Consider the following 26,956-nt stretch of genomic DNA (forward strand, 5'->3'; position numbering starts at 1 on the left):
TGAATCAATAATGTTCATAAATGAATCTTCATTTTTGTAGATTTCTACCACAAAATCTTATATATAACTTAAACTTTAGAAAAATTTGGTAAGTAACATCTTTGCTTTAGAGGAGAGAATATTGTATAATATCTTGGTGGAGATGAGAATAATGGGAAAGTATTAAATGATTTAGGACTTCTAGATTTGGTTTCTAATATTACTCAAATGAGACATTGGCTGAATTGTAATATGTTTAAACATCTTTAAGACATTTTTCTGTTCTGTAAAATAATATTTCGTCATTTCACAAAATTATTTTGAGGTTTAATGTTTGTATAAATCTTTGAATGTTTTTCCAAAGAGCTTTGCTCTGTTATAGCACTGATCACATTATATTGTAATTACTTTCATGTCAGTTTCCTCTGTTATACTTACATATTCCTTGAGGTCAGGTACCAGTGACAGATTGTCTTTTTGCACATGCTCCATTACCTAGATGGGTACCAGGCAAATAGTTGCCCACAAACATTTTTCAGTTGAAAGTGAGAGATAGTGTAATACTGTTATTCTTTTTATTTTCTTTAGGAATCAAAGTTTAAGGAAACAGGTGTTATCACCCCAGAAGAGGTGAGTATTGAAGATATCAGTATAAAGCTATTATATTCTACAATTACATAAAACTGGGTGGCTTTTGTGTTTTATAAGAAAACATCTTGAAATTTAATCTTGATTTGAGTAAAATTAGATCCTGTTGACTATATTAGCAATTTTGTAATTGTAATTACAATAATAGCAATTTCTATTTCCCATAAAAGAAAATGTAACTTCCCTCTCAGTTTGCCATTTCTCATATTTTTCTGTAGTTTCTCTTTATTTAGAAATGAGGGTGGGAGAGGAAATGGAAAAGATTCCCATAGTGACTTATCCTTCACTCATATTTGTATTATATGGAGCTGTGCAGTGGACTCTGGTGTTTATTGTCTTGCTTCTTTCTACCCCAAACATGAGTTTTCATGGTTTTCCATTTGGAAACTTTGTCTCAATGCTTGGATATTAAGTTTTCTATCAGTATTCAGCTTAAATATTTTATTGCTACATATTTAACATTGATTTTTTTCCCACCATTCTTTCACTTTTTCTACTAACCAGACAATGATGAATCTGCTTAATGCTGAAACAAATGGCTCTTTTATAGGCCAGTTGTGTTTTATTGAACTTTTAATATAGAATTATGTTTTGAGGAATCATTTTACTTGTTCACTAAATCTATATAATAAGAGTATTGTCTTTCCTTTAGGTAGTTTATTTTGTTGTCTTTAGAGAAATACATTCTGGTCTAAAAATCCTTTTGGACTCCAGTTTTATGAATAGTTATGGTTACATCAGACTTATTTTTTAGTCTTAATGAATGGCAAATAATTTATTTAAGCTTCACCTTTAACTCTCATTAAAAGTACCAGTCATTGGCAATGGAACTTTATTGAAATGAGCCATGTTGTATGATCTGGTTGTAAATTCCAAGACCTCAAGCCAGGGAATTAACCGATCTTTTAGTTTTCAATTGTGATGGAATCTCTTCAGTCCCAGATCCTTGTAAGTTCAAAGGATGGTGTGCTTAACTGACTGTTTTATCTAAAATTGTCTTTATGTTTAGTGAAGACACAGAATAGTATGGCAAAACCTAGAAGACCTGCCTTCTAGACCCATTTCTCTAATTTCTCCTATTCTGACTCAGGCAAATCAATTTATCTAGGCACAGGCCTCATGTTTCCTCATCTTTAAGATGAGGGGTTTTGACTCAACATTCTCTAAAGAACCCAGTCTCCCTTAGGCATCATGAGTTTAATACCTTGAATGCCAAATAAAACTAAATTTTGAGCTTAAGGATATCATTAATGTTCTTGAAACTCAGTATCTAAAATAAAGAGCAGAGATGAAAGTGTGCTGTTTTTCTTGTACTCTTCGGCTTCATCTCCTCTATGTGAAAATGGCTAATTGGTAAATAGATAGTTGGATTTAGAGATACAAGTCTGTGGTCATTGAGTAGAATTAAGCAAACCATTTTAAAACAGCTACTAATCCTACAATGAATAACTCTTACACTTAATTGTATCGTGAAGTGATTTATGAATTTCCCCAGTTTTAAACAAATGCAAGGCAAAAACTAGCTCAGCTGGATACCAACCACATAATGCTGAATTGAGATAGAGTGCAATTATGGGATTTAATTAGATTAGAATGAGTCTAGAGGAAGAAAACCAGAAGACAAAATGCTTTGGATCAGTACTATACTGAGTTGATCTGTTCATTTGTTTTCTCTTACTGTTTCTGGGCTTCTGGCTGTCAGCCTCTAACTATCTTTTTGTTTTCATTGAGAGATGTGGAAGTATTGTGTCTAAAAATAAGGACAGGCATTATCTAATATGGTACTGTCTGACTAAAAATACTTTAATGTACAACATGTGTATGACTTGAGTAAATAGAGTACTAGTAATAGAGGATAGCTTGAAGAATAAAGTTGCTCATCAGAATGTTAATATTGATTCTACCTTGTTAAAGTTATTCAGTCTTATCCAATATTTAATCACTAAGAGAAAGCTACTGTAAGCAGTATTGAGAATTTAGAAACTTGAATCTTTCATTTGAACATAGGAAGCATGTAATAATAATAATGGCCACTGCTAATGAGAGCAGATATACACATGTACTAAATATCATTAGTAGCATAGCGATTATATGTTCTTTTATATTTTTCCTTATCTTCTAGTGTTTTTGTTATTTTTTCAATGGATGCCACCAGAGGTGCTGGGGAATAAAATATTAGAGTCTTATGATCTCAAGGCAGTATCATTAAAGAATTTTTAAGTTTTTAATTCTTTGTTTTGCTTGCATTTTGTTAAATTAATACTTTTTTGGTGATGATGAATTAGTTCCCAATAGCCGTAGAGTTATGCAGCATCTTGTTGCAAAGACCCAAAATGCTTAAAACCTGGGGGAGAGGGTATTGCTTTCGTTTGGGTTTTTGTCTTTACCTAATCCCTTTAAGTAGTAAAGAAATTATTTAAATAAAAGAACAGAAACATTTTGTAAAGTTACTGTTGGGAGTATGCTGCTAAATCTTATCTTGTTAATCTATCTTCTTAAAAGAAGTTACTGTCAGAACTCTTATTTTATAGAGTTTTATTCTCTCAAAACAGAATATCATACATAGACACACTTTTCTCAGAAAGACATTAGAAGGTTAAAGATAATATAATTTTTTGCTGTGTAATAAACCCATGAACAATACATGATTTTAAGTTAGAGCTGTTGTGAAATAGTAATTGGGGAAGTATGTGTGCATATAGCTTGAGTTGGGACACTGCAGTTATGTTTAACAGACTTTCATTTTCTGCTCTCAAGAATAAGCAGGATTTCTCTCTTGCGATAAGATCAGTCCATGCTCATGTATAATGGAAATTCTCAGAAGATTAAACTCTTTCTTCCTGAGTCTGTTTTTCATTTCTGAAGAAAAACAAAAATTTGTACAATGTTCAGCCTGCCCAGAAAGTCCAAGATTTGTTAGAGGATTCAATTTCTTAATTGTCTTGGTGTTTTCTGATTCAATCCAAAAGCTTCTAACTTTTTCCCCATTGTTTGGCAGTACATTTCTCACTTTTATTAATGATTCCTTTAATAGTGTGAAAAAGCTTTCAAAATTAGATGTTACTTAAATTTTTTTTAAATGAGGAAGAAAAACTGTGTGCACTGTGATGTAATAAACTATTCTTACATCATAGACCTGTAGTTATTTAGTAATTTTTTCAAAGATCTTCATTGACTTTTCAACCATTAGCAAAAATCGCTCTACATTTTATTCATCCATAAAGTGGTTTTTGGCATTTTAAAATCCTGTTGTGTTACCGTTATTCATTTCATGGTACTGTATGCTTTTGGCATTATCTAAATCCAGTGATTACAATTGAATAAAAAAATTAACAGCACTCAATATTTTTTCTTCCAAAATTAATTTACATTTTCATGGATGTTAAAAATTTTGTACTTTTAATAAATATTCAAAAATAAATCTTTAGGCTGGTAGAGCAAGTTGGTGCTGTTTGCATTTTAATTGATTATTTTGAATCACGGTTACACAGGATGATCCCTTTGGTATTTTGCCACCTTACATTCAATGATGTTCAATTTTTCTTTTTTCCTTTTTTCATATTTCTGCTAAATCTTCAATAGTTTGTGGCAGCTGGAGATCACTTAGTCCACCACTGTCCAACATGGCAATGGTAAGTACTCTTGAGTGAGGAATAGAAAGTTTATAAAAGCTGTGACTTCATAATTTTGGCAGTTTACAAAATAGATTAGTGCATGAAAATTAGAATGACCTGTTTAACCCTCCTCTAGTAGATTTTTCTATTAAATAGTGCTCCAGTGTTGCAAAAGTAAATTAAATGAAGAAAAACTGAGCATTATGCCTGTTTTGTTTTGCTCTGTTAGCACAGAAGATGGAGATTTTTGAGAGAAATGCCTTACTTCCTTTACCAGTATTCCGTTTCTTTATAGTGTCTAAGTCTGTTCATTTGGTGGGTCTTTAAAAAATAATTTTCAAAAGTTTAATAACTTTGATTAGCTTTTTTTTTCTGTTCATAAGCGTAATATTTAACATCTTTATTGGAGTATAATTGCTTTACAATGTTGTGTTAGTTTCTGCTGTGTAACAAAGTGAATCAGCTGTATGTATACATATATCCCCATATCCCCTCCCTCTTGCGTCTCCCTCCCACCCTCCCTATCTCACCCCTCTAGGTGGTCACAAAGCACCGAGCTGATCTCCCTGTGCTACACAGCTGCTTCCCACTAGCTGTCGGTTTTACATTTGGTAGTGTATATATGTCCATGCCGCTCTCTCACTTTGTCCCAGCTTACCCTTCCCCCTCCCCATGTCATCAAGTCCATTCTCTACATCTGCATCTTTATTCCTGTCCTGCCCCTAGGTTCATGAGAACCTTTTTTTTTTTTTTTTTTTTTAGATTCCATATATATGTGTAAGCATATGGTATTTGTTTTTCTCTTTCTGACTGACTTCACTCTGTATGACAGACTCTAGGTCCATCCACCTCACTACAAATAGCTCAATTTCATTTCTTTTTATGGCTGAGTAATATTCCATTGTATATATGTGCCACATCTTCTTTATCCATTCATCTGTCGATGGACACTTAGGTTGCTTCCATGTCCTGGCTATTGTAAATAGAGCTGCAGTGAACATTGTGGTACATGACTCTTTTTGAATTATGGTTTTCTCAGGGTATATGTCCAGTAGTGGGATTGCTGGGTCATATGGTAGTTGTATTTTTAGTTTTTTAAGGAACCTGATTAGCTTATTTTTCAAATTAAGAAGTATTGAATTTTTTTATGACATTAATAAATGCAGAATTTTGCAGAATCTTACGGTTCTTTACCATAGGACCTTCTTTAAGGTTCAAAAGTTTCTCCCCTTTTTAGGAATGAGCTCAAAAGTTGAAAGATTCATGATACCAAATAAAGTCTTAATTGGAAATCTACTTGTAACAGACTTTTCCAATTTTTATTTTCCTCATTAACTTTTCTTTTAATTATAAAGTAATTTAAACAACTAGCAGTTCTCATAATTTGTTTTTTAAATATCTGAATAATAACAGAATGTTTTAAAACAAATTCAGTTTCATTACTTTGAATACTTATGGTAAAAGCACCTGGCAGTAGCTGCAAAATTGATCCCAATACTGACAGACTATTTTAATTAGGCTAGAATTGTTTGGAATTATCATCTTGTTTGGATATGAGTGGTTCAACTTGTTACATCCTTTTTTTTCCCTTAGTGACACTTTTTCAATTGTAGTTGAAAGGTAGAGTTTTGATTTGGGAGCAGGGGTTCTAGAATTAACAAGATTCTAATTGATAATGTTTTCCTTAATATCTAAAGAGCTTAAATAATTAAACTATTTAAAATCACAGTTAGAATTCTCTTTCATCTGTGGCCTCTTCTATTACCCTTAATTTTTTTTTCTTTTTTTTTTTTAACAAGTCCTTGCCCCTCTGTGAGTTTCATGATTCTGTCTGTCCCCTCTTTGGGGACCATGGGCCTTTTAGGATCTGTAAAATAATAAAGTGGGTTCCTGGACTGTTTTCAGTATTTCAGAAAGTCAAAGAGAAACTGCATTTGTGTCACCGAGCCTTTGGCCATTGCCCAACCTACCCTTAATTTTTATGCTTAACACATATCCAAAATAGTTCTTACTGCTTTTGATCAATTGCTCTTTATCTTGTAGAACATTGTTTTTTATGTACCAAGAAAGGCCGAAATGTCAGGTTCATTTATTTTTATGTCCTTGTCTTTCCTATGTGTATTTCTGTTCCATATTTTAAATTATGTTCATTTCATAGAAGCTCTCTGATTTTAGACTTTTTTCCTCCCTAAATTGTTAAAACTATATTTAGCTATGTTGTGGTCTACAATATATATGTATATTTCAAGTCATATAGATATATAAAATTTAAGGTAATAGTCATTTTATGGAAAAAGAACTAAATAAGGACTTTCTTCAATACATGTGTGATAGATATACATTTTCTTTATTCGGATTTCTTTGTTGAAGCCCTTAGTTGTCTAGTTAGTTTAGTTATATAATTTATAGTATTGTTATAGGGGTTGGTATATATGGACAGGATCTTCTTTTAGCAGGTAGTAGTTTATAGTTCCATTTCATAAATTGTGATGGTTTAAATAATTTTATTGTAACTTAGAACTCAGTTATATCACACTCCAATGTCTATACTTCTGGCTAAATTGTTGGGGCCAAAGGAACAATTCATTTTAAATCAGTGCTAGAAACAGACCATTTCTGTGCTATACGTTCATGTTTACAGGTGCCATCGTGACTGTATTATATCATCTTCCCGCAGAACTTTAGGCATTGCCATGATGTTGTTGAATTTGACACTTGGAAAATGTGTAAAGATACTAGAAGCCTGCCAAATAGTTTTAGGACATTTCCTGGCTTTATCTTTTACTCAAATCTATGGTTTGAAGTTTAGACTGAAGCTTAAGACGGCAGCAGAACTCAAAATTTGTGATCATTTATATTTGTGACAGATAACACATGCCACTCTAGCTCTGACCAGTTCCCCTAGGTGACCCACAGAAGAATCTTTGAACAAATTTCTTAGTGAGATATTCCAGAGTAGCCCCCCAAAATCAGATAGCTGGCTGTGACCCACAGAGGGAGCAGTGTTCAAGAGCAGGAGCCCTAGAGTCACTTGGCTCCATCCTGGCTCTTCTACCTTCCGGTTTTGTGACTGTGGGCAGCCCGACTTCTTTAAGCTTTTGTTTACTTACTTATAAAATGGGACTATAAATATTACTCACTTTTTAGGTATCTGAGGATTATATAAAAATACTGCATGTTAGAGTTCTAGCTCCTATACTTAATAAGCACTCAATAAAAGGATTTTTTGTTTGTTACAACCATTATTATTCTCAACATTATCATCTTGTGATTCAAAGCATCTTCTATCTCTTAGTTCCAATTTTAATGCAGTGGTAGGAATGTGGATCTTGTGAACCACCTACTTTGTTATGTAATGTCATGGAGCTATTTTTCTGCCTCCTCTTGGTCTTCAGATGAGCAGTACTTTAAGATTAAAAATCTGAATGAGATTATATTTGGTTAGAGGCAAACACAATAGTTGCATAATATAGTTCTGTATTATTCTACCTTTTTGTGTAATATTGAATCCAAATTCTTTTGGTCTGTCTGCATCTCTTGGTACATTTCACTTACAATAAATATTGCTGTGCTCTTCATTGCTGTGACGTATATGTCACTTATGGCATCCTTCCCAAACCAGTCCTAAAATAATTTTCTCAGGGGTGTGGATTGTGTAGTGTTGAGATTAACATGTGATATCTTCTGTCTTTGTCTTTTAAAATATTTTTTGTATTTTGGTGCTTTTCACTCTTTTTAAAGGGCTACAGGGGAGGAATTGAAAGTGAAGGCTTACCTACCATCAGGCAAACAATTTTTGGTCACCAAAAATGGTAAGAATTATGTTGTATATATTAGTTAATTTTGCGCAAAGAGTTATATTTTTTAAAAAACCTTAGCACTTGCTGATCGTAATTCATGCTTAAAGCGGTACTTGCAGCTTCCCTCAGCCAGAAATGTGGAAATGTAATGAAACTGTGGATTTTCTATGGGTAGAGTATTTTTTCCATACTTGATTTTATCTCCTTCCTTTTTGTTATTTCTTTTTGCCAAAAATGTCTAGTTTTAAGATATGAAGGAAAAGAGCTTTAAGGAAAATTGGACTTTTTTCTCATTGGGCTTTTTAAGCAGACTTCATAATCATAATCTTTTTAGCTATTTTAATCATCTTTAGACTTAAATTTTTTATGGAAAGTATAACTGATACTATCTTTGATATCTAAAATCTCAAAGCTAGAGGTTTTATTGTCCATTGTGTCATTGAAAGATTGCCTATAGGCACAAAAATGTTTCTGAAACAGGTATTTATGAAGTTAATGAAGTTACTTATGAAGCTAATTTGAAAACAACATCAAAAGGTTGTTACAGTCCCTATCTAATCACATAACAATACATTGATTTCTATTCTAATTTGCTCATTATAGGAAAGGGAAAACATGTACAAAACATCAGTTTTTTATTTCCTACAGTATATTTTTTGATAGGATTGGTCATTTATATCTTGCTTGTTTTAAAAAAAAATGAGGAGATTAATAGCATTTTGTTGACCCCATGTCGTAATGTTGTTACCTTATAATTTTTCAATTTTTAGGCTTATATGAATTATAATACCTGTTAATCGATGCATTTGCTATATGAAAAACTTGGCACCAATTTGTATAAGAGAGTAAAGTTTAGCAGGTTAGTGAACTTTAAACTGGTTTATCCATTATGAATAGCTGGAGCTTAAATATGAATTATGAAATACATGTTGAAAGTTACTTTAGCATTGCAAACCAGAGGTCACCTCTACCACCTCCGAGTGTGACAGGTGGCGCCTCCATGTTCTGAGAGTAAAGCTGTTAAAATAGTATATTATTCATTAGCCTGAGGTTGAACAGTGTCATCTCTGACTTCAGCTTTGTTGATCCTCACAGATCATCAGGGTAGAGAATATATAGAACGCTCCCAGTAGAGCCTTTGTATTTGTCTTCTAACAAATACAAAGGGATTTTGTATTTAGGGAAAGATAAGTGTGGTCAAATAATTTTGTCTGTGGGTTGAATGTATCTCTTAAATTAAGTACTCCTATTAGAAGTAAAATATAATATTTACCTAATACTTTGGTGGCAGAAATATATTTTATGGAATAAACTTTCTCTTTTTTTAATGGATTTATAGGAAGCAGATTATGTCCTAGTAACTGTTTTTGCCATTTTTTTTATAGTGCCATGCTACAAGCGGTGCAAACAGATGGAATATTCAGATGAATTGGAAGCTATCATTGAAGAAGATGATGGTGATGGGGGATGGGTAGATACTTATCATAATACAGGTAAGAGGAGAATAGAATGGCATGTATTTAGTTTAAATTGTTTTAAACTCCTTTACAATCTTTTATAACAGCCTTGATTTAAAAAAAAAGGCTACATAAAGGCATATTATGACTTAGTTTTTTTTTCTTTTTTTTAAAGATATGAATCCTTTCTTTTTTTTTTTATTAATTAATTTATTTTATTTTTGGCTGTGTTGGGTCTTCGTTTCTGTGCGAGGGCTTTCTCCAGTTGCAGCAAGTGGGGGCCACTCTTCATCACGGTGCGCGGGCCTCTCACTATCGCGGCCTCTCCCGCTGCGGAGCACAGGCTCCAGACGCGCACGCTCAGTAGTTGTGGCTCTCGGGCCTAGTTGCTCCGCGGCATGTGGGATCTTCCCAGACCAGGGCTCGAACCCGTGTCCCCTGCATTGGCAGGCAGATTCTCAACCACTGCGCCACCAGGGAAGCCCATGACTTAGTTTTAATAAAGAAAATATGTTCTGAATTTAAATCTAGGATACTAAAAACAAGTGTTCTCCCTCTAACTCCTAGAGAATAGGAGGTGTATCAAATGTAGTGGTAGAGCAGGGTTTCCCAGTCTTAGTACTATAAACATTTTGGGCAGGATAGTTCTTTGTCATAGCATTTTCTGTGCATTGCAGAATGTTTAGCAGTATCTCTGGGCTCTACCCACTAGATGCCTGTCACATCCTCCCAGTCGTGACAACCAGAAAAGCCTCTAGACATTGCCAAGTATTCTGCGAGGGGCAAAATTGCTACTCTCAGTTGAGACTCACTGCAGTAGTCAGAGGGCTAAATAATCTGCACAGGAAAAAGTACCTCATTAAGTCTGTTTCTCCTCTTCTCTGAGTAAAGGATACTGCCATCATTTCCTTATGATGATATAGAAACAGATTTAGGACTTGAGCTCCTTGATTTGAAGCTCTTTTGTTCCTTAATGAGTTGAATGTTGTTATGTCAAGGCCTAGAGAAAATAGATTGAACAACTTCTTAAAATAATTTCAAAAATCATCCTCTTTTCTCCACTGAGTAGTGCTGTTGGACTTTTTTTTTTTCTTTTTTCCCCTGGATCTTTCCAAAATCTTTTAGCTGCTCTGCTTTAGTCTTCACATGACTGGGAGATGTGAGTAGCACATCTGTAGGAAATTGCCTGTTGACTGAATAGAGCCATTGGTTATAGCACTGTATTTCTGATATCAAGTTAGTGAGTTTCTCAAGTTGTCTAGTTGTATTTTATTCCATAACCCCTACCCCAAAATCCAGGTACATATTTACAAAGGCATTCATCACAGAGATAAGCAGGTGCCAGAATGATTGGATTGACAGAAATCTATTACAGAAATTCTACAACTAAAGAAATGTTTGCCATGTTGACAGAAGACAAGTAGCATCATTTTCTTACATAGAAAGCAACATAGTATTTTACTTCAGTTAATTTGGTGTACATAAATTCTAAGTAAAGTTTATGAGAGATACCCTTAGAATTTTAGGTTTAAACTATATTCTGATTGGCTTAAAGCAGTGCTTCCAACTGACTCACAAGGCTAGGTACCTGGTTCTTTATTCACCTCAGTTCCCTTTGCTTCATCACTGCTTTTCTTCTCTCAGGTTTCTTTCATTTCTGTTAGCCCTTGTATTAGTCATGGTTCTCCAGAGAAACCATGGATATAGATATAGACAGGTTTGTTTTGAGGAATTGGCTTACGTGATTGTGGAAGCTAACAATTCTGAAATGTACAGGTCAGGCCGGCCAGCAGCCTGAAGACTCAGGGAACAGTTGATTGCTGCAGCTGGAGTCTGAGGGCAGTCTGGAGGCAGAATTAATTCTTCTTCTTTAGCACTCAGTCTTTCTCTTAAGGCCTTCGACTGATTGAATGAGGCTCACCCACATTATGGAGGGTAATCTGCTCTACTCTAAGTATACTGATTTAAACGTTAAGCACATCTAAAAAATACCTTCACAGCAACATCTAGACTGCTGTTTGATCAAACTATGGGACACAATAACCTACCCAAGTTGAGTGGACATATGAAATTAACCATCACAGCCTTATAGAGTATTACCTTCATTAGAATCATTTGAGCTTTCTTTTTCTTTGCCAGTATGTCCTACTTTTAGGAGAGTCTGGTTTAATGGGATACTACTACATTATATTTAAACGGATTGAAGAGGTTTATTTTCTTGTGTTTCTATGTAGTAGATTCAGTGAACTGTTTTGTAATAGCAATTTATTACGTTAATATTTGGGCTTTACTGTTATAAAATAATCATACCTATTATAAAGTAATTTCTAGAAAAACTACTGTGAAGTAAAAGTTTTATGCTAGAGCTGTGGATTGTGACATTTTCCATCTGTGAAAATGAGTCATTCTTTGGTTTGGATATATTGAACAGATACATCAAAGCTTTAGAAGATTAACAAAGGAGCAAAGCATATTTTGTATTTAGGGGTTTTTTTTCTTTAATATTTCCCATCCTTGTTGAATTATTTAATTGAGAACACTGATGTATATTTTGAATTAGAAATATTATTTAACTGACTTATCATGCTGCCATCTGCTTAATGTCACTTTCATTGAGATAAGTAGGTTCCAAGGTAGTTGCTTAATGAGGTGCACTGGACAGAGCATTGAACCAAAAAGGTGTGGGTTGAGTCCCAGATTATTCATGTAACTGTCTGTGAGATTCATGCAAATTACTTTCTTTTTCTGGAGACTTCATTTCTTTATAGGGAGAAATCATTACCTTATAGAATAGTGTTTGTAAGGATTATTTAAGATATAGAAACAGTAAAATAGAAAGTCCCATATAAACCTGATATGATATTACTACCTCTGAATGTCCTGGATTTCTGAAGCAAATAGCATATATTTTTAAAATTTTTTTAAATTAATTTATTTTATTTTATTTTTGGCTGTGTTGGGACTTTGTTGCTGCGTGTGGGCTTTCTCTAGTTGCGGCGAGCAGGGGCTACTCTTTGTTGCAGTGCACGGGCTTCTCATTGCGGTGGCTCCTCTTGTTGCAGAGCAGGGGCTCTAGGCACGCGGGCTTCAATAGTTGTGGCATGTGGGCTCAGTAGTTGTGGCTCACGGGCTTAGTTGCTCCGCGGCATGTGGGATTTTCCCGGACCAGGGCTCGAACCCGTATCCCCTGCATTGGCAGGCAGATTCTTAGCCACTGCGCCACTAGGGAAGCCCCTAAATAGCATATTTAGTATAACCAGTATCTTGTTGAAAAAATCTCAGTGCAGGTTTAAATGTAAATACTGGGTTGGCCAAAAAGAGCCTTCGGTTTTTAAATAAAAATAAAAGACATTTTTCATTTTCACCAAGAACTTTACTGAACAACGTATTCACCCTTCTGTTCCACTACCTTCTGCCATTTTTCAGGCAACTTCATAATTGCATCTTCCCAAAACTTTATATCTTTTTGAGCAAAGAACTATTCCAGGTGCCTTTTACAGTCTTCCAGGGAATTGAAACTTTTTCCATTAAGAGAATTTTGTAAGGACTGAAATCAGTGGAAATTCGAAGGTGCAGTGTCTGGTGAATATGGCAGATGAATCAGAACTTCCCAGCCAAGCTGTAACAGTGTTTGCCTGGTCATCAAAGAAACATGTGGTCTTGCGTTATTCTGATGGAAGATTATGTGTTTTCTGTTGACTAATTCTGGACGCTTTTCACAGAGTGCTGCTTTCAGTTGGTCTAATTGGGAGCATTACTTGTTGGAATTAATCGTTTGGTTTTCCAGAAGGAGCTCATAACAGAGGACTCCCTTCCAATCCCACTATATACACAACATCACCTTCTTTGGATGAAGACCGGCTTTTGGTGTGGTTGGTGGTGGTTCATTTCGCTTGCCCCACAGTCTTCTCCATTCCACGTTATTGTACAGTATCCAGTTTTCACTGCCCGTCATAGCTTGTTTTAAAAACTGAACGTTTTCATTATGTTTTAGTACAGAATCGCATGTGGAAATACGGTCAAGAAGGTTTTTTCCAGGGACTTCACAGTGGTTAAGAATCCGCCTACCATTGCAGGGGACTTGGGTTCGATCCCTGGTCCAGGAAGATCCCACATGATGCGGAGCAACTAAGCCTGTGCACCGCAACTACGGAGCCTGCGCTCCAGAGCCCACGTGCCACGACTCTGAAACCCGCGTGCTCTAGGGCCCCCGTGCCGCAACTACTGAAGCCCGCGCGCCTAGAGCCCATGCTCCACAACAAGGGAAGCCAATGCAGTGAGAAGCCCGCACACTGCAAGGAAGAGTAGCCTCTGCTCGTCTCAACTAGAGAAAAAAAAAAGCCCGCACACAGCAACAAAGACCCAATGCAGCCAAAAAAAAAAAAAGGCTTTTTCTGCTAATCTTATGTGGAACCCAAACATCAAAGTGATTAACATAACCATGCTGGTGCAAATGATTTTCAATGCTTGATTTGGATATTTTGCGTATGTTGGCTATCTCCCACATGGTATAACATTGATTGTTCTCAATTAATGTCTGGAATTGATCGGTATCAGCCTCAACTGGTCTACCTGATCATGGAGCATTGTCCAGAGAGAAATCTCCAGCACGAAACTTCACAAACCACTTTTGACATGTTCGATCAGTCATAGCACCTTCTCCATACACTACACAAATCTTTTTTTTGCATTTCTGTTATGTTTTTGCCTTTCTTGAAATAATAAAGCATAATATGCCGAAAATGTTGCTTTTTTTCTTCCATCCTCAACAGTAAAATGGCAACACAAAAATTCACCAATTTTGATGTCTTTTTTTTAAATGCATGCTGATATGACAGCTGTCACATGCAATCTAACAGAATTGTTTGGAATGAAGTTAAAGATAGCTAAGTGCTACTAGAGCCATCTTATGGAAAAAACCGAATGAACCTTTTGACCAACCCACTATGACTCCTGTAATCTCTTAATCTGTTCATTTTCTGAGGATGAATATTTATTTAGATAGACTCACACGAGGAAAGTAAATAAGTGAAAAATGAGGAATGATAGAGTAGGATAATTTATGGTAAAATATTAAATTGGTATTTAAAATTTTTTATTTTATTTTTAATATGAAAGGTGCCTTTGGGATTATTTATTCCTATTAGAGTTCATTTGTAAAAGTGCTGCTAACATTGCCTCCTCGTTTCAGAGAACTTTGAGAAATTAGGTAATATTAAGTATTTTTATATTTCTTAAATCAGGTAAATGGAGGATGTTTACAACGTAATTTTAGTTATATTTTGCTGAATTTTAAACAGGTATTGCAGGAATAACCGAAGCAGTTAAGGAGATTACACTGGAAAGCAAGGTACTGGTTGTTTACTTATGTTTCTAAATTCAGTGACCTAGTTATTTGCATGTGTATTTATTTTGAGATTATTTATATCATTTTTATGCAAACTCTAATTATTTATTATCAAACTCTTTTAAATTTCAGCTATTTTATTCCCTCTCATTTTTCTACATCAACGTACCAAAGCACTGCTGTTTCCCAGTGCTTCTCTTTTCTTTAATCTGTCAAATGGTTAAGAAGAACATTTTTTGAGATTGTAACTGGTTAAAATCTACAAATATTTTTACTAATTGGGAAGATTTCTAGACCATTTAAAAGAAATGGCTTTTTGTTTTTAAGTACCAAATGGTCTTCAAGTGGAGGTTTTGAGGGGATTTATTTACTTGCTGATCAGTAGCTGCTGATGGTATCGTGTTTAAATTTGTAGTTTAAACATTAAGTAATTTACTCGTTTCTTCTGTAATTTCTTAATTTACTGCTAATTTGAGGGATTCTTGTTTTTTGGGGGGTTTTTTTGTTTTGAAAATTTAAAGGAAACTTTATGTCATCCAAAATCATGACATTTTGGATGAGTGGAAGCTAAATGGGTTTTATTGTATAGTTCATTTGAAGGAAGGGTAAAAATATATAATTGGGTAGAAGTTTTCTGCTTGAAAGTTTTCAGTTAATTTAGACTCTCTGTATTACATTAGCTTTTCCATTTCTAGAGAAAGAATGATTACAGTTGTCTTCATATTTTTGGTATAGTTGTTTGAAATAATATAAAAAAAAATACGAAATGCCTTCACCCTTATCTTTTCTTAACTGTTTTGTTCACAGTCAAATCTCTTAGAGGATAGACTATTTGGGCAGAATAATTGTGTTCCTTTTGTCCTTATGAAACATTCAACTACAACAGTTCCTAGTTTAAAATAGTCTTCTTTATGTGTTTTTGTCATTTGGATCTTTTGAGATTTGTTACTGGGGCTTAACAGAAGGTGTTAGAAACCAAAACAATAATTTTTTTCCCTGCGTACAATTTTATGCTTGCTAGGGATTTAAGGTTCAGTTCATTAGCCTGAGAATTCATCCTTTTGAAGTTTTACTTTTTGGAGAATTTGAATGATAAAGGAAAAATTACATAAATGGCTTTGCTGCTTCAGAAGCTCTTGTTTACTCCAGCCATTAGTATGTATGCTTCAGACTTTGGGAATAATAAATGGCAGAGGAGTGTGGATAGCATTGTTTGATAGGTTTATGGTAATTCTTTTAAGAATTTTTAATAAATGCAATAATGGTTAATATGGTACTTTGTATCCCACTTAACATTCTCATGTCCTAGTAAAGATTGAGTATTTAGAATAATTTACAACTAGAATATATCTTCCCTGTGACTTCCTGTTTAATATAGAATTTACATGATTATTTATAATTTAGTGCTTAGAATACTTGCTATCCAGAGTAAAATTATAAATTGGGTGAAACTAAATGTCCAATTTTTTTACCTACTACATTGACTTCAGATTTTTAGAATATTAATTTTGTGAAAATGTTAATTGTATATTAGGCTTGGCTTTGGTTAGCATTATTTCATTCTAGTGCAAATATAGTTAAGAACTGAGATCTTATGTGTTCTAATAACTGTAATTGCTTAATTCAGTCAGGAATGTTAACAAATTAGAGAATATGATAGTATTTTATTTATAATAATAAATTTAACTTATAAATGTATTGTGATTTATAGATATATAGGTTTTTCTCCTTTAAGTGTGCAAGTTAACTTTGAATTGGTTTTCTAATACTAATGAATTGCTTAACTAGAAGTATTGTTTTGTTGGAAGTGCAACTGGCAACTTTTTTAGATGACTCGGTGCTTCTATGATACTTTTATATTTTTCAGTCACAGCACTTAGCACATCACTCTTAAAGATTGGTTTATGGGTTTGTCATCTGAAGGAGGAGTTTCTTGACCATAAGAAATATCTTATCACTCTTATTTTTACAGTGGTTAGTTAGCACTGTGCTGGCATGTGGGTGCTCAGTATTTGACTAATGAACATATTTAAGTGACTTTAAATATAATCAATTTCAAAGGACAGTATAAAACTCCAAGATTGCTCAGCATTATGTGAGGAGGAGGAAGAGGAAGATGAAGGAGAAGCTGCAGATATGGAAGGTATTCGTGTTCTGGATTTGCTTTAATCACAATAGAATATTGCTTTTAGAATTTATGTAATTGATGTGAGTTAAGAATTCTACTCCATTGAGTTCTAAATTTAACATTTAGCAGCCTAGAGAGGATTTGTTTAGTTTAAATTTAATCTGCACAGAACTTATCTTGGTCTTGGACTCTTCTACTTCACCCAGAGCATAGCCATGATAGCATTATTTCTGCTGAGATCAGTACAGATCATAAATCTTTAATGCTGGGTACAGCCGTAAGACACAGATTCTTAAGCTAATTCTTAAGTTCTTTCAGAACAAAATTTGTTCTGGCATTTAGTATTTTCTTTTTCCTTTTTGATAACATCTTACTACTAAAACCTTATGATAGTGATTCTTAATGGGGCCTTTTGAACTACGTGGAATCCCCCCACTGCTCCCTGAAAATCTGAAGTGCCTTCCTAGGATTGCTAGCTGAGACTCACTGCATTAGTGAATCATTGTTACAAGAGATTGAAACCCACTGTACTAACAGAACACAGTGATACAGGTCTAAAAGTATATGGCTAGTCAAAGCTTCCTATTTCATTAGCATGATAATCTTTAATACAGGTGAAACCTCAGATATTTAAAATTAGATGAAGAAATTGCTGTCATCAGGACAACCTCTCTGTTAAATCCAATCTGTCTTTATTATACTTACCTTCTTTGCATTATTTATTTGATTCTGTTAACCATTTCCTCTTTTTTTTCCTCCCTTGATTTTTTGACACAGGATTTTCCTCCTTTTTCCTTGACTGTTTCTTTTAAGTCATCTTGCTGGGCTCTTTTACTTCTGCTTCACTGTTAAATGTTACTGTTTCATGGGGTTTCACTTTTTTTTTTTTCTGCTCACTCCCAGGTAGATTTTTATCTACTCTTATGACTTCTGTAATTGAATACTGTGGTCTGGCACAGAATTGTTTACGACAGGAAAAATGGTGTATAAATTACATTAGATTCTCTGTGAGAGTTTAAATATGAATATGTGTATGTATAGAGAGAGGGTTAGTTGGAAAAAGGAAGAGGATATAAGAAAGACAGGGCAGGTATTTTGGAGGCTGTAAGGTGGCTAAATCCCCCCAATACATAGGATTTAGTGAGAGAGAATGCAAAAGTAGAAGGTAGTGTCAGTAGAGTTGAAGCACCATAATGGCAAGTGGTGTTCGATGATGAGGAGGTGACAGCATAGCCTTATCAACCAGAGTAGCCTTTACTTAAAAGTACCTTTTTCAGTTTTGTTTCCTAAATTACTTTTGAGTTTCTGTGAAACCTAGCTGTATATCTGTTCCTGAATTCTAGTAAGAGTCTTGTCCTTATTTCCATTGTATACTCCTATTCTTTGAGGAATTCCAAATGAGTTACTTGTAACCGAAATTGCTCACAGCAACCTCATATACCATTTCTGCGCTCAAGACATCCATGTCTAAACCCCCAACCCAGATCTCCTGAACTTCACATCTACTTGTTTAGTTTCATTTCCACGTGGATGTCTCATAATTGTCAGAACCACCTTCTTGTACAAATACTCTTTCTGGGTTCCATTTGTCTCTGAATGGCATACAGTTGTCCCGGTTGGAGTGGGGAACCTTATGAATAAAGCACTGTTTTTAGAGTACAAGCTGTGGGACTGCCTTAAATATCTGGCAGCCTTTTAGTATGTTTGTTACATTTCCCTTGGATAGAGTTAAAGAAACAATTGCTATATATGAATTTTGCTTAAAACAGTGTTGTTGGTATCTAATATAACAGTTAATTTTCATCCATCATTCATCAAATATTTATCGAGCAATACAGTATCTGTGTATCAGATACTGTATTTGGTGCTGGAGATAAAGCAGTAGACATGATCTCACGGAGCTAATATTTGATTTAGGGGACACAGGCAAAAAGCAGTAGATAAGCAAAACATATACTGTCTTAGATGATTATAAGTGTTAGGGAGAAAAATAAAGGTGGGAGGGGATAGGGAGTCTTGTAGTACGATGAGTGTTGTAATTTTTAAATAGGTTAGTCAAGGAAGAACCTCATTGAGGATATGCCTTTTAAGTAAAGCCTGGCAGGAAGTGAACGGACAAGCTATTTGGATGTCTGAGGAAGAGTGCAAAGGCCCTGAAGTGGGAGCATGTGTGGCGTGTATAAAATACTGCAAGGAGGCTCCTATGTCTAGAGAGGAGAGAGGGGAGAGTAATAAGGCACGGAGTCAGAGAGGTAACCCGGGGACAGGTCGTGTAGGGCCCTGGCTTTAACTCAGAGTGAGACAAGAAGCCATTGGAGGGTTTTTCTAAGTAGAGGAACAACTGAGAATGCGATTTAACATCTCAACAGAATCACTGTGACTGCAGTGTTGAGAATAGAGTGAAGGGATAGGGACAACAGTTAGGTGGCTATCTTGATAATCTAGGCAAGAAATGACTGTGGCATGGGCTCGAGTAGGAATTGCAAGTGATGAGAAACTGCAGATTCTGGACATATTTTGAGGGTAGGGCCAAAAAAGGATTTGTTGCTGGATTGGATGTGACATGAGGGAGAGAGAGTACTCAAGTGTGACTCCAAGGTTTTTGACCCAAACGTCTGGAAAGATGTCATTATTGAGATGGGGAAAACTGTAGGAGTGAATGGCTTTGGAGGGGGAGTCAGGAGCTCAGTTTTTGACATGTGATATTTGCTCTGCTCCTTAGTCATTCATTGGAGTCATAAGTAAACAATTAGGTATCCATGTTTGCAGTCAGGGAATAAATTTAAGAGTCATCAGCATTTAAAGCCATTGGGACTAGATGAAATCATCAAGGGAGTAAGTGCGGATAAAGAAGAGACAACGTCCAAAAACTGAGCCCATAGTTACTGTAGATGATGAAGGGGAACCAGCATAGGAGATAGTGAAGGAGAAGCTAGTGAGGTGAGAGGAAAGCCAGGAAAATGTAGTATCTTAAAGGCTGAGGAAAGAAAACGTTCCAAGGAAGAGGGAATAAATCATGCCAGATGTTCCTGAGAGGTCAATTAAGATGAAAGCTGGGAATTTACCGCTGGATTCAGCCAAGTGGAAGTCAGTGATGACTTTAACGAGCACGTTTTATGCAATTCTGTAAATAGCCTTGTGCACCCTATGGAGTCACCTAGAGCTCTACAGTATTATTGTGCCAATTGGTATTAGTAATAGACTGTCGTAGCACAGACCAAGCCTTAAGCCTGCTAACTTTCTCTGGCTTTGTCACATAAAGTGTCTGCTGCTTTAGAAGTATAGAATTAGCTCCCTCATGTTTATTCAATATCTTCAGTCAGAACAGAAGCAAAAACCCAGGTTTTGAATGGTACTCTGAAGTAATATGTAATTTGGTTTAGGAAATTACTTTGAACTTGATTAATCTTTTGTTGCTTTTTTAAACAGAATATGAAGAGAGTGGATTGTTGGAAACAGATGAGGTTTGTAAATCAAGTTTTTTCTTTAGTTAATTTTTAATGAGTAAACTTGGGGATTAGTATTCTTAATATCTTGATCTATCAGATGAGTTTTTAATATGTGTACATTGTTTACAGTATATAACATTTTAGCTTTACATTTTGTTATATCTGCTGTTGAATAAAAAATATATGGGATGGGAAAAATAGATTATCTAAAACATGACATTCATAGTGATTTTAATGGTTGTAAATTTTTCTCCACTATTACCAGGCTACTCTAGATACAAGGAAACTAGTAGAAGCTTGTAAAGCTAAAACTGATGCTGGAGGTGAAGATGCTATTTTGCAAACCAGAACTTATGACCTTTACATCACTTATGATAAATATTACCAGACACCTCGACTATGGTTGTTCGGCTATGATGAGGTAAAAATAAAGAAAGACATTTTAATGTAAATATTTAAAATTTTTGTGTTGAATTCTTTTGTCATTAGGCCCATGGATATATACTTTTGCCTTTTAAATTTTACAAATCATTTGTTTTATAATTTTGTGATTAATGTTGAGTTTTATTCTTATTTTGAAGAAACTGTGAATTATTCATTGTAACAACACCGCTGCTAAGAATTAAACAGAAATAACCTGTTACATTTATTTCTTGGTCCCTGAGCTTATTTATCCCTTCAAAATGTGAGGAAAATTGAAGTTGGTTTGTTGTATTAAATTTTGTTTGGGATTATATCTATTGGATATATAGGCATTTGCAGAATGATCATATTGCATGTAGTTTTTTTCCTTAAGAATTTCACTTAATTGAATTAAAGGATAACTGAAATAAAGTTAACTTCTTTAACCTGTCATTCCAATGACTATAAATGGGAAACAAGAAAATAAAACAAAATCGGCCTAAAAGATGTTATAAAGTTATAAAATGTTTTGATAACCATGAACCTGCCTTTTTGTGGGATCTTTTCTGTATTAGATGGTGGCTGATGTCACATAGCCTTGATGGACAGACTCTCTCCTCCCTCCCTCCCTACTTGGTGTAAATAAATCCTTTGCCCAAAATAATCTGGTGATTCTAAATAGTATAGAATTCAGAACTGCAAGTGATGTGGGAGGTGGGGATAAGTGTAAACCCTGAAGTTTAGGCCTAAAAGTTTTTAAACAGTAATTTCAAAGCACTTTTTATGGTTTTAGCAACGGCAGCCTTTAACAGTTGAACACATGTATGAAGACATCAGTCAAGATCATGTGAAGAAAACAGTGACCATTGAAAATCACCCTCATCTTCCACCACCTCCTATGTGTTCAGTTCACCCATGCAGGTGTGTCTGTGTGTGTGTGTGTATTTGTGTGCATGTGTGTGTGTGTATACTTCATGGATTTACTACTTGGGAGTCTGTATAAACATGGTGCCCGAACAGAAAAATGTACTTAATAAATAAAATTCTCTTTTGTCTTCCTTAGGAATGTTTTTGTGCTTAAATAATATATAAGACAAAGAAAAAAAAAACCTTACCAATTTCCTTTAAGTTTAAATTCATTAAGAATAATTTTTGTCCTTTGTGTGTGTTTAGTTATAGTATAGATCTTTGTGATTTCACTCCTGTTATTAGCTCCAAGAATACTTTGGAAGATCCTTTTTAGATTAAAAAATACTAATCATTTAGACATGGTTTGCTCTATTGTGATACATCTTTCTGCGAACGTGCAATGTAAAGTTAACTGTGCTTTTTCTAGGTGACCTATTTATCTCCTTTTATCGGTTAGTGAAGGGAGATGTATGTAGAATTTCTATTCCTTTACTTTTCAATTAAGAGGTTTTCAGCCTTACCAAATCAAGTACATTTTATAATTTGGGATTTCTTTGTATTAATGTGTTTTCACAGGGCCAAATAAGTGAAACTGAATCTATATATATGATCTGTTTAGAATTTTCCTTGAAAAAAAATTACATGCTAAATTCTTTCAGTTATTTCTAATGGGTAACTTCTACAAATCATTGAGCAATTTTGGTAACAGTATTTTTCAGATACAAACTCTGATATTCCATTGACTAATTAGAGGCAACAGTCTTGTTTTAAAAAATCCTTTAATATTTTCTTCTCATTTTTAACAACCTTTTTATTCCAAAAATCTATCCCATAGGAAGTCTAGTTCATTTTTCAAGTTTATTTATGTTAAGAGTGTTAATAATGCTAACTGTGAAAAGTATTTCAAGAGTCATTAGTTTAAAACCAAAACTATCTAAAATTATCTAATCTAAAAGGTTTTCATTTTTGAGAGTTATTTTTTTGGTTCCTCTTGTGGCTTGAGAGTTTAGGACAGAGCTTATCAAACTGAGGCAGGTCTCTTTCTGAAGTATAAACTTTACTCAGTGGGAAAAAGAGATAAGTAATTTAACTGGTGATGTTAAACATTTTAGTAAATGACTGTATTATGGAATATAATGTAAATAAGGCAAAAAAAAGCTGGGGGCCTATAAAATGAGACTGCAAGGGCATTTTAGGCCTTGCCGTTGGCTGCCTCAGGTTATGTCTTCATATTCTCAGGGCCAGTACATTTATTCTCATCTTCTAAGTTGACTGCCTCTTTCATGAAGGTTGTACTCATAAAAATTGAAGTGGTGTTATTTAAGCCAGGATACGTGTAAAAGTTCATTTCTTTTGTACAGTGCCCTTTTCTCAAGTATATGCTCAGGCAATTACTTTGATGCCTCCTTTTTCTATAGCATAGGAGATTCACCAGTTGGCCACAACAAAATTTGTGGAAAACTTCAGATAAATATCCTTCTTTATATAAAGCCAAAAATTTTTTTCTAAATAGAATCAGATAATTTTAATCTGAAAAAAAAAATATATAAACCTCTTAACTCTGACCAGTTGGCTTTTCTTTAACTCATTTTTGGTTTACTCTCTGTTAAACATTTAAAGAGGCAAAATCACAGCCTTATAAATATCTTTGTGTTTTTTTTGACCAGCTGTTACCATCTAGCTTTTTTGAATTTGCCTGTTTAGATTCTTTTTGGTTTCTCAGAGCAGAAAGCCCTTGCTCTGCATTTATGCCCTGGCATGATTTCCCTTTCTCTGATTTTCTGCCCTACCCCCCTTCCGCCCCCATTATAGGAAAGCTAACTAGTCCCATTGTGTTCATTTGTGACTACCATGGCTGCAATAAAACTGTCTGCATGACTCAACAATCTGGCTTGTTGGGGAGTAGGGAGGAGAATATTTTACAATAGTACTGTTATATATTAAAATTAATTCACAGACGGTAACAACGTAGGTTTCTTCGCAAACAAAAACTTGCTTTTCCTACTTTGATCCAATTGATCTATACTAATAAGATATGTACTTTTGCTTTTAGGCATGCTGAGGTGATGAAGAAAATCATTGAAACTGTTGCAGAAGGAGGGGGAGAACTTGGTGTTCATATGTATCCTTACCTGTGTATGCGACTAGAGGCAAATTGCTTCTGGGATTTTTTTTTTTCCCCCCTTTTGGGAAATTTAGTATAAACTTTAAGTCACAGTAGTATAACTTATTTTAGCCCCGCATATCTGGAAGTCTTAGTGGGAGTCCTTAATTTATTTAGAAAATGTTACATTTTGATAGTTCTAGCCTTGTTCAGTTGATAAGCACATGTCCTTATGTGCACCAGTTAGCTCTGCCTTGTTACAGAGCTTCAGAGCAATATGTACTTCTAGGTAGCAGCTTGCCAAGTGCTTTTGTTTGTTGAGGCAGTGGCTGAGAGTATGCAATTCCACAGCTGTGAACTCTTTATGGAAAAGAAACTCAAAGCGCTTAATCTGTTGATGAAAGATGAATAACCTGTGAATTTAGAGGATAACACGTGAATATCTTTTCAAGTATATTTCTGATTTAACATGTTATCAAAAATGTACTTTTCTATCAGGTAAAAGTAAAGTTGGGTTTTGTCAGTCTGAGGTCTCTGTGAAGCAAAGAAAGAATTCAGATTAAACAAATAGGTTAATTAAAAAGTAAAGCACCTGAAATCTATTTCAGGTAGTCTTCAAATATAGTATTTTCATTTTTCTCCAGATAAGAGCACCTCTTTATTTCTCTGGGGTTGACAAGAGGAATTAAGTAAACTACTGGATCCTGACATACACGTACCCATAGCATGGATGCATCAAAAGCAGTCAAGAGTCAATGATTTAAATACCAAATAGCTTGAATTAGTTTGATGCTAGATTGACATTCGACTTGGTGGTTCCTGCCACTCGGTGTTAGATGCAGACTGAGGGGTCACCACTGTCTTGGAACTACAGATAACCTAAGCGTTGCTAATAGAGTGTGTGCCTCAGAGAGACATTGGGCTGGTTTGATACTGAAACAAACCAAGAACTTTTGGTCCAAACCAGAATTACTCTTAAAATTCTGTTATGCATAATTTGAGCATTCATCTCTGTTTTGGAAGCTGTGTAGCAACTTGGAACACTCTATATATAATTCATAATTGTCATCAATTCCCCTGAGAAAAATTAATCTCTTAATGTTTCTAAGTGCAGTGGAACATAGAAAAACATTCAGGAATTTATTGAAGACAGTCCAGTATAGCAGATTTATTAAAGACTATTCCAGTATAGTGTATGGCAAGTACATATACTAACCAAGAATCATTCCTTATGGAGGGTTTTTACTTATTTTTTGTTCTTTTCCTTCAGTATTTTTATATTCTTTACACTGTCTCATTTTCTAACATACTCTAGCAAACTTATAGGCAAAAAAAAAAAAGACCATCTCCCACTCATTTAAACATGTACAACCTTGTCCTTATTTTTATATTAAAATATTTGGGCTATTATGGACTTGTACTCATTAAGAAGTCTTACATGCAAATATTAAATGCGGCCGGGTCAGTCATTCTTATAGAGAGCCTCATGTTGAATAGACACCAATTGCATGAATGAATTTTTTTAATATAATATACTCAATTTAAGATTTTGTCTTCTGTATTTTTTCTGAGGAGTTATTGCTTAATAAAATGGATATTTACAATGTTAGCTTAAATCATAGAACTATTTACCAATCTGTTTTCCTTAGCTAAAGACCTTTAGGTATCTTCTAATTTTCTTGAAATTTGTACAAGCTGTCATTCCAACAATAGAATATGACTACACAAGACACTTCACAATGTAACAAAGAGAGCATAGAATCTATCCTAATTATTGGTTCTGATTTTTAAAGAATTAACCCATAGATGTGACCATTGACCATATTCACCGATATGTACAATTTCTCTAATAAAGAGAATTATATGTTTATGCATTAAATAAAAAAAAGTTCCACTACCAGCCTTATTTGTTTAATAAAAATGAGTGTAAAGAGACCGTTTTTCTTCTTATCAAAAGGTGATAATAATTCTTTAAGTGTAGAAGTATCTCATACAGAATGATGATAAGAGTATTTTTGGTTCACACTTATGAGGAAGGTATTTAAATGTGTAATGATGTGAGAGCTGGAGCTAGAAAATACTGCATGCTAGACTCATCTTCCCTTCTTCTTTCTGTTCCTTTTGTTTCCCCTCTCTGACCATCTCCCTAAGTCTCCTATCTGCTAGTAGTTAATATTGATGAAGTACTTACTGTGTGCCAGGAAATGCGTTAAGTGCTGTTACTTATTTTGTTTCTGGATTGTTTTACTAAGTTGGTATCACCAAAGTTATTTTTTTTATTAAGGATTCAGGAATATTTTTCCTATGGTGATTGCCTGATAGAATATTAGAATTTAAAGGGGTCCCTTTGTTGTTTACAGATATGGGTCTGGGAGTTCAGAAAGGTTAAGTGTGTTCTACTCAGGGACACCCGCTGAGAGCCGAGGAGTAGAACCCAGGCCCTTTGAGGACTCCTCTTACATTCTCTTCGTACCCCACATTGTCCCCTCGTCCCTTTTCTTTCCATCTTGCACGTAGTGGGAGTGGCTAATCCTGCCTCTAAGGAACCTTCGTTTCTTGGTTTGTTTTTGTATTCCTCATCATTCAAGAATACTCGCCTTACCTTCACTGCCCCTTTATTTTTACCCCTTTTCCAATTGTAACCCAAGTTTTGTGTTTTAAGGAACTGTCCATAATGAAAATCTTGATTGAATTAAGGTGGTGTTTGATATGGCATAATAGATGTAAACATAGGTGTCATCTTAGAATACACATCAGATATCCTGCTTGCTCATGTAGGCAGCAAGCTACTCTTCTGGCTTTATTTAAATTAATCTTCCGAACTGATTTTACTGAAATATCGTATTTTTGAATACCTGTAATCTAAATGATATGTAGTAATAGATATTATCACATTGTCAACATTTTTCTCCCAGTTAAGCCTTATTTATAGTACAGATACCTTCAAATCTTTTTTTTTTAAGCCAGCAGTCATATTTATCTCAGTCACCACTAGGTGGCATAAATCAGAAGATCTTTTTTTCCAATTGAAATCTTTACATGGGTGCCTAATGCATAAAACAAAAGTGGATTTTTTTTTTAACATCTTTATTGGAATATAATTGCTTTACAATGTTGTG

General features: G+C 34.6%; 1 protein-coding gene across 1 annotated transcript in view; it reads left to right on the top strand.

The window, feature by feature from the left end:
• ATG3 (autophagy related 3) overlaps window positions 1-25,737 on the top strand; it is a 28,271-nt gene extending 2,534 nt beyond the window's left edge. Inside the window, exons 2-12 of the mRNA XM_007181930.3 lie at window positions 568-609; window positions 4,210-4,259; window positions 7,983-8,053; window positions 9,427-9,534; window positions 14,799-14,848; window positions 16,907-16,988; window positions 20,403-20,437; window positions 20,688-20,843; window positions 21,618-21,745; window positions 23,787-23,855; window positions 25,501-25,737. Coding sequence (XP_007181992.1) covers window positions 568-609; window positions 4,210-4,259; window positions 7,983-8,053; window positions 9,427-9,534; window positions 14,799-14,848; window positions 16,907-16,988; window positions 20,403-20,437; window positions 20,688-20,843; window positions 21,618-21,745; window positions 23,787-23,855; window positions 25,501-25,582 — 873 coding nt within the window. The 3' untranslated portion in view covers window positions 25,583-25,737. The remainder of the gene's footprint in view (window positions 1-567; window positions 610-4,209; window positions 4,260-7,982; window positions 8,054-9,426; window positions 9,535-14,798; window positions 14,849-16,906; window positions 16,989-20,402; window positions 20,438-20,687; window positions 20,844-21,617; window positions 21,746-23,786; window positions 23,856-25,500) is intronic.
• The last annotated feature ends 1,219 nt before the right edge of the window (window positions 25,738-26,956 follow it).

The sequence above is a fragment of the Balaenoptera acutorostrata genome, chromosome 4, assembly GCF_949987535.1.
Source record: "Balaenoptera acutorostrata chromosome 4, mBalAcu1.1, whole genome shotgun sequence".
NCBI lineage: Eukaryota > Metazoa > Chordata > Mammalia > Artiodactyla > Balaenopteridae > Balaenoptera > Balaenoptera acutorostrata.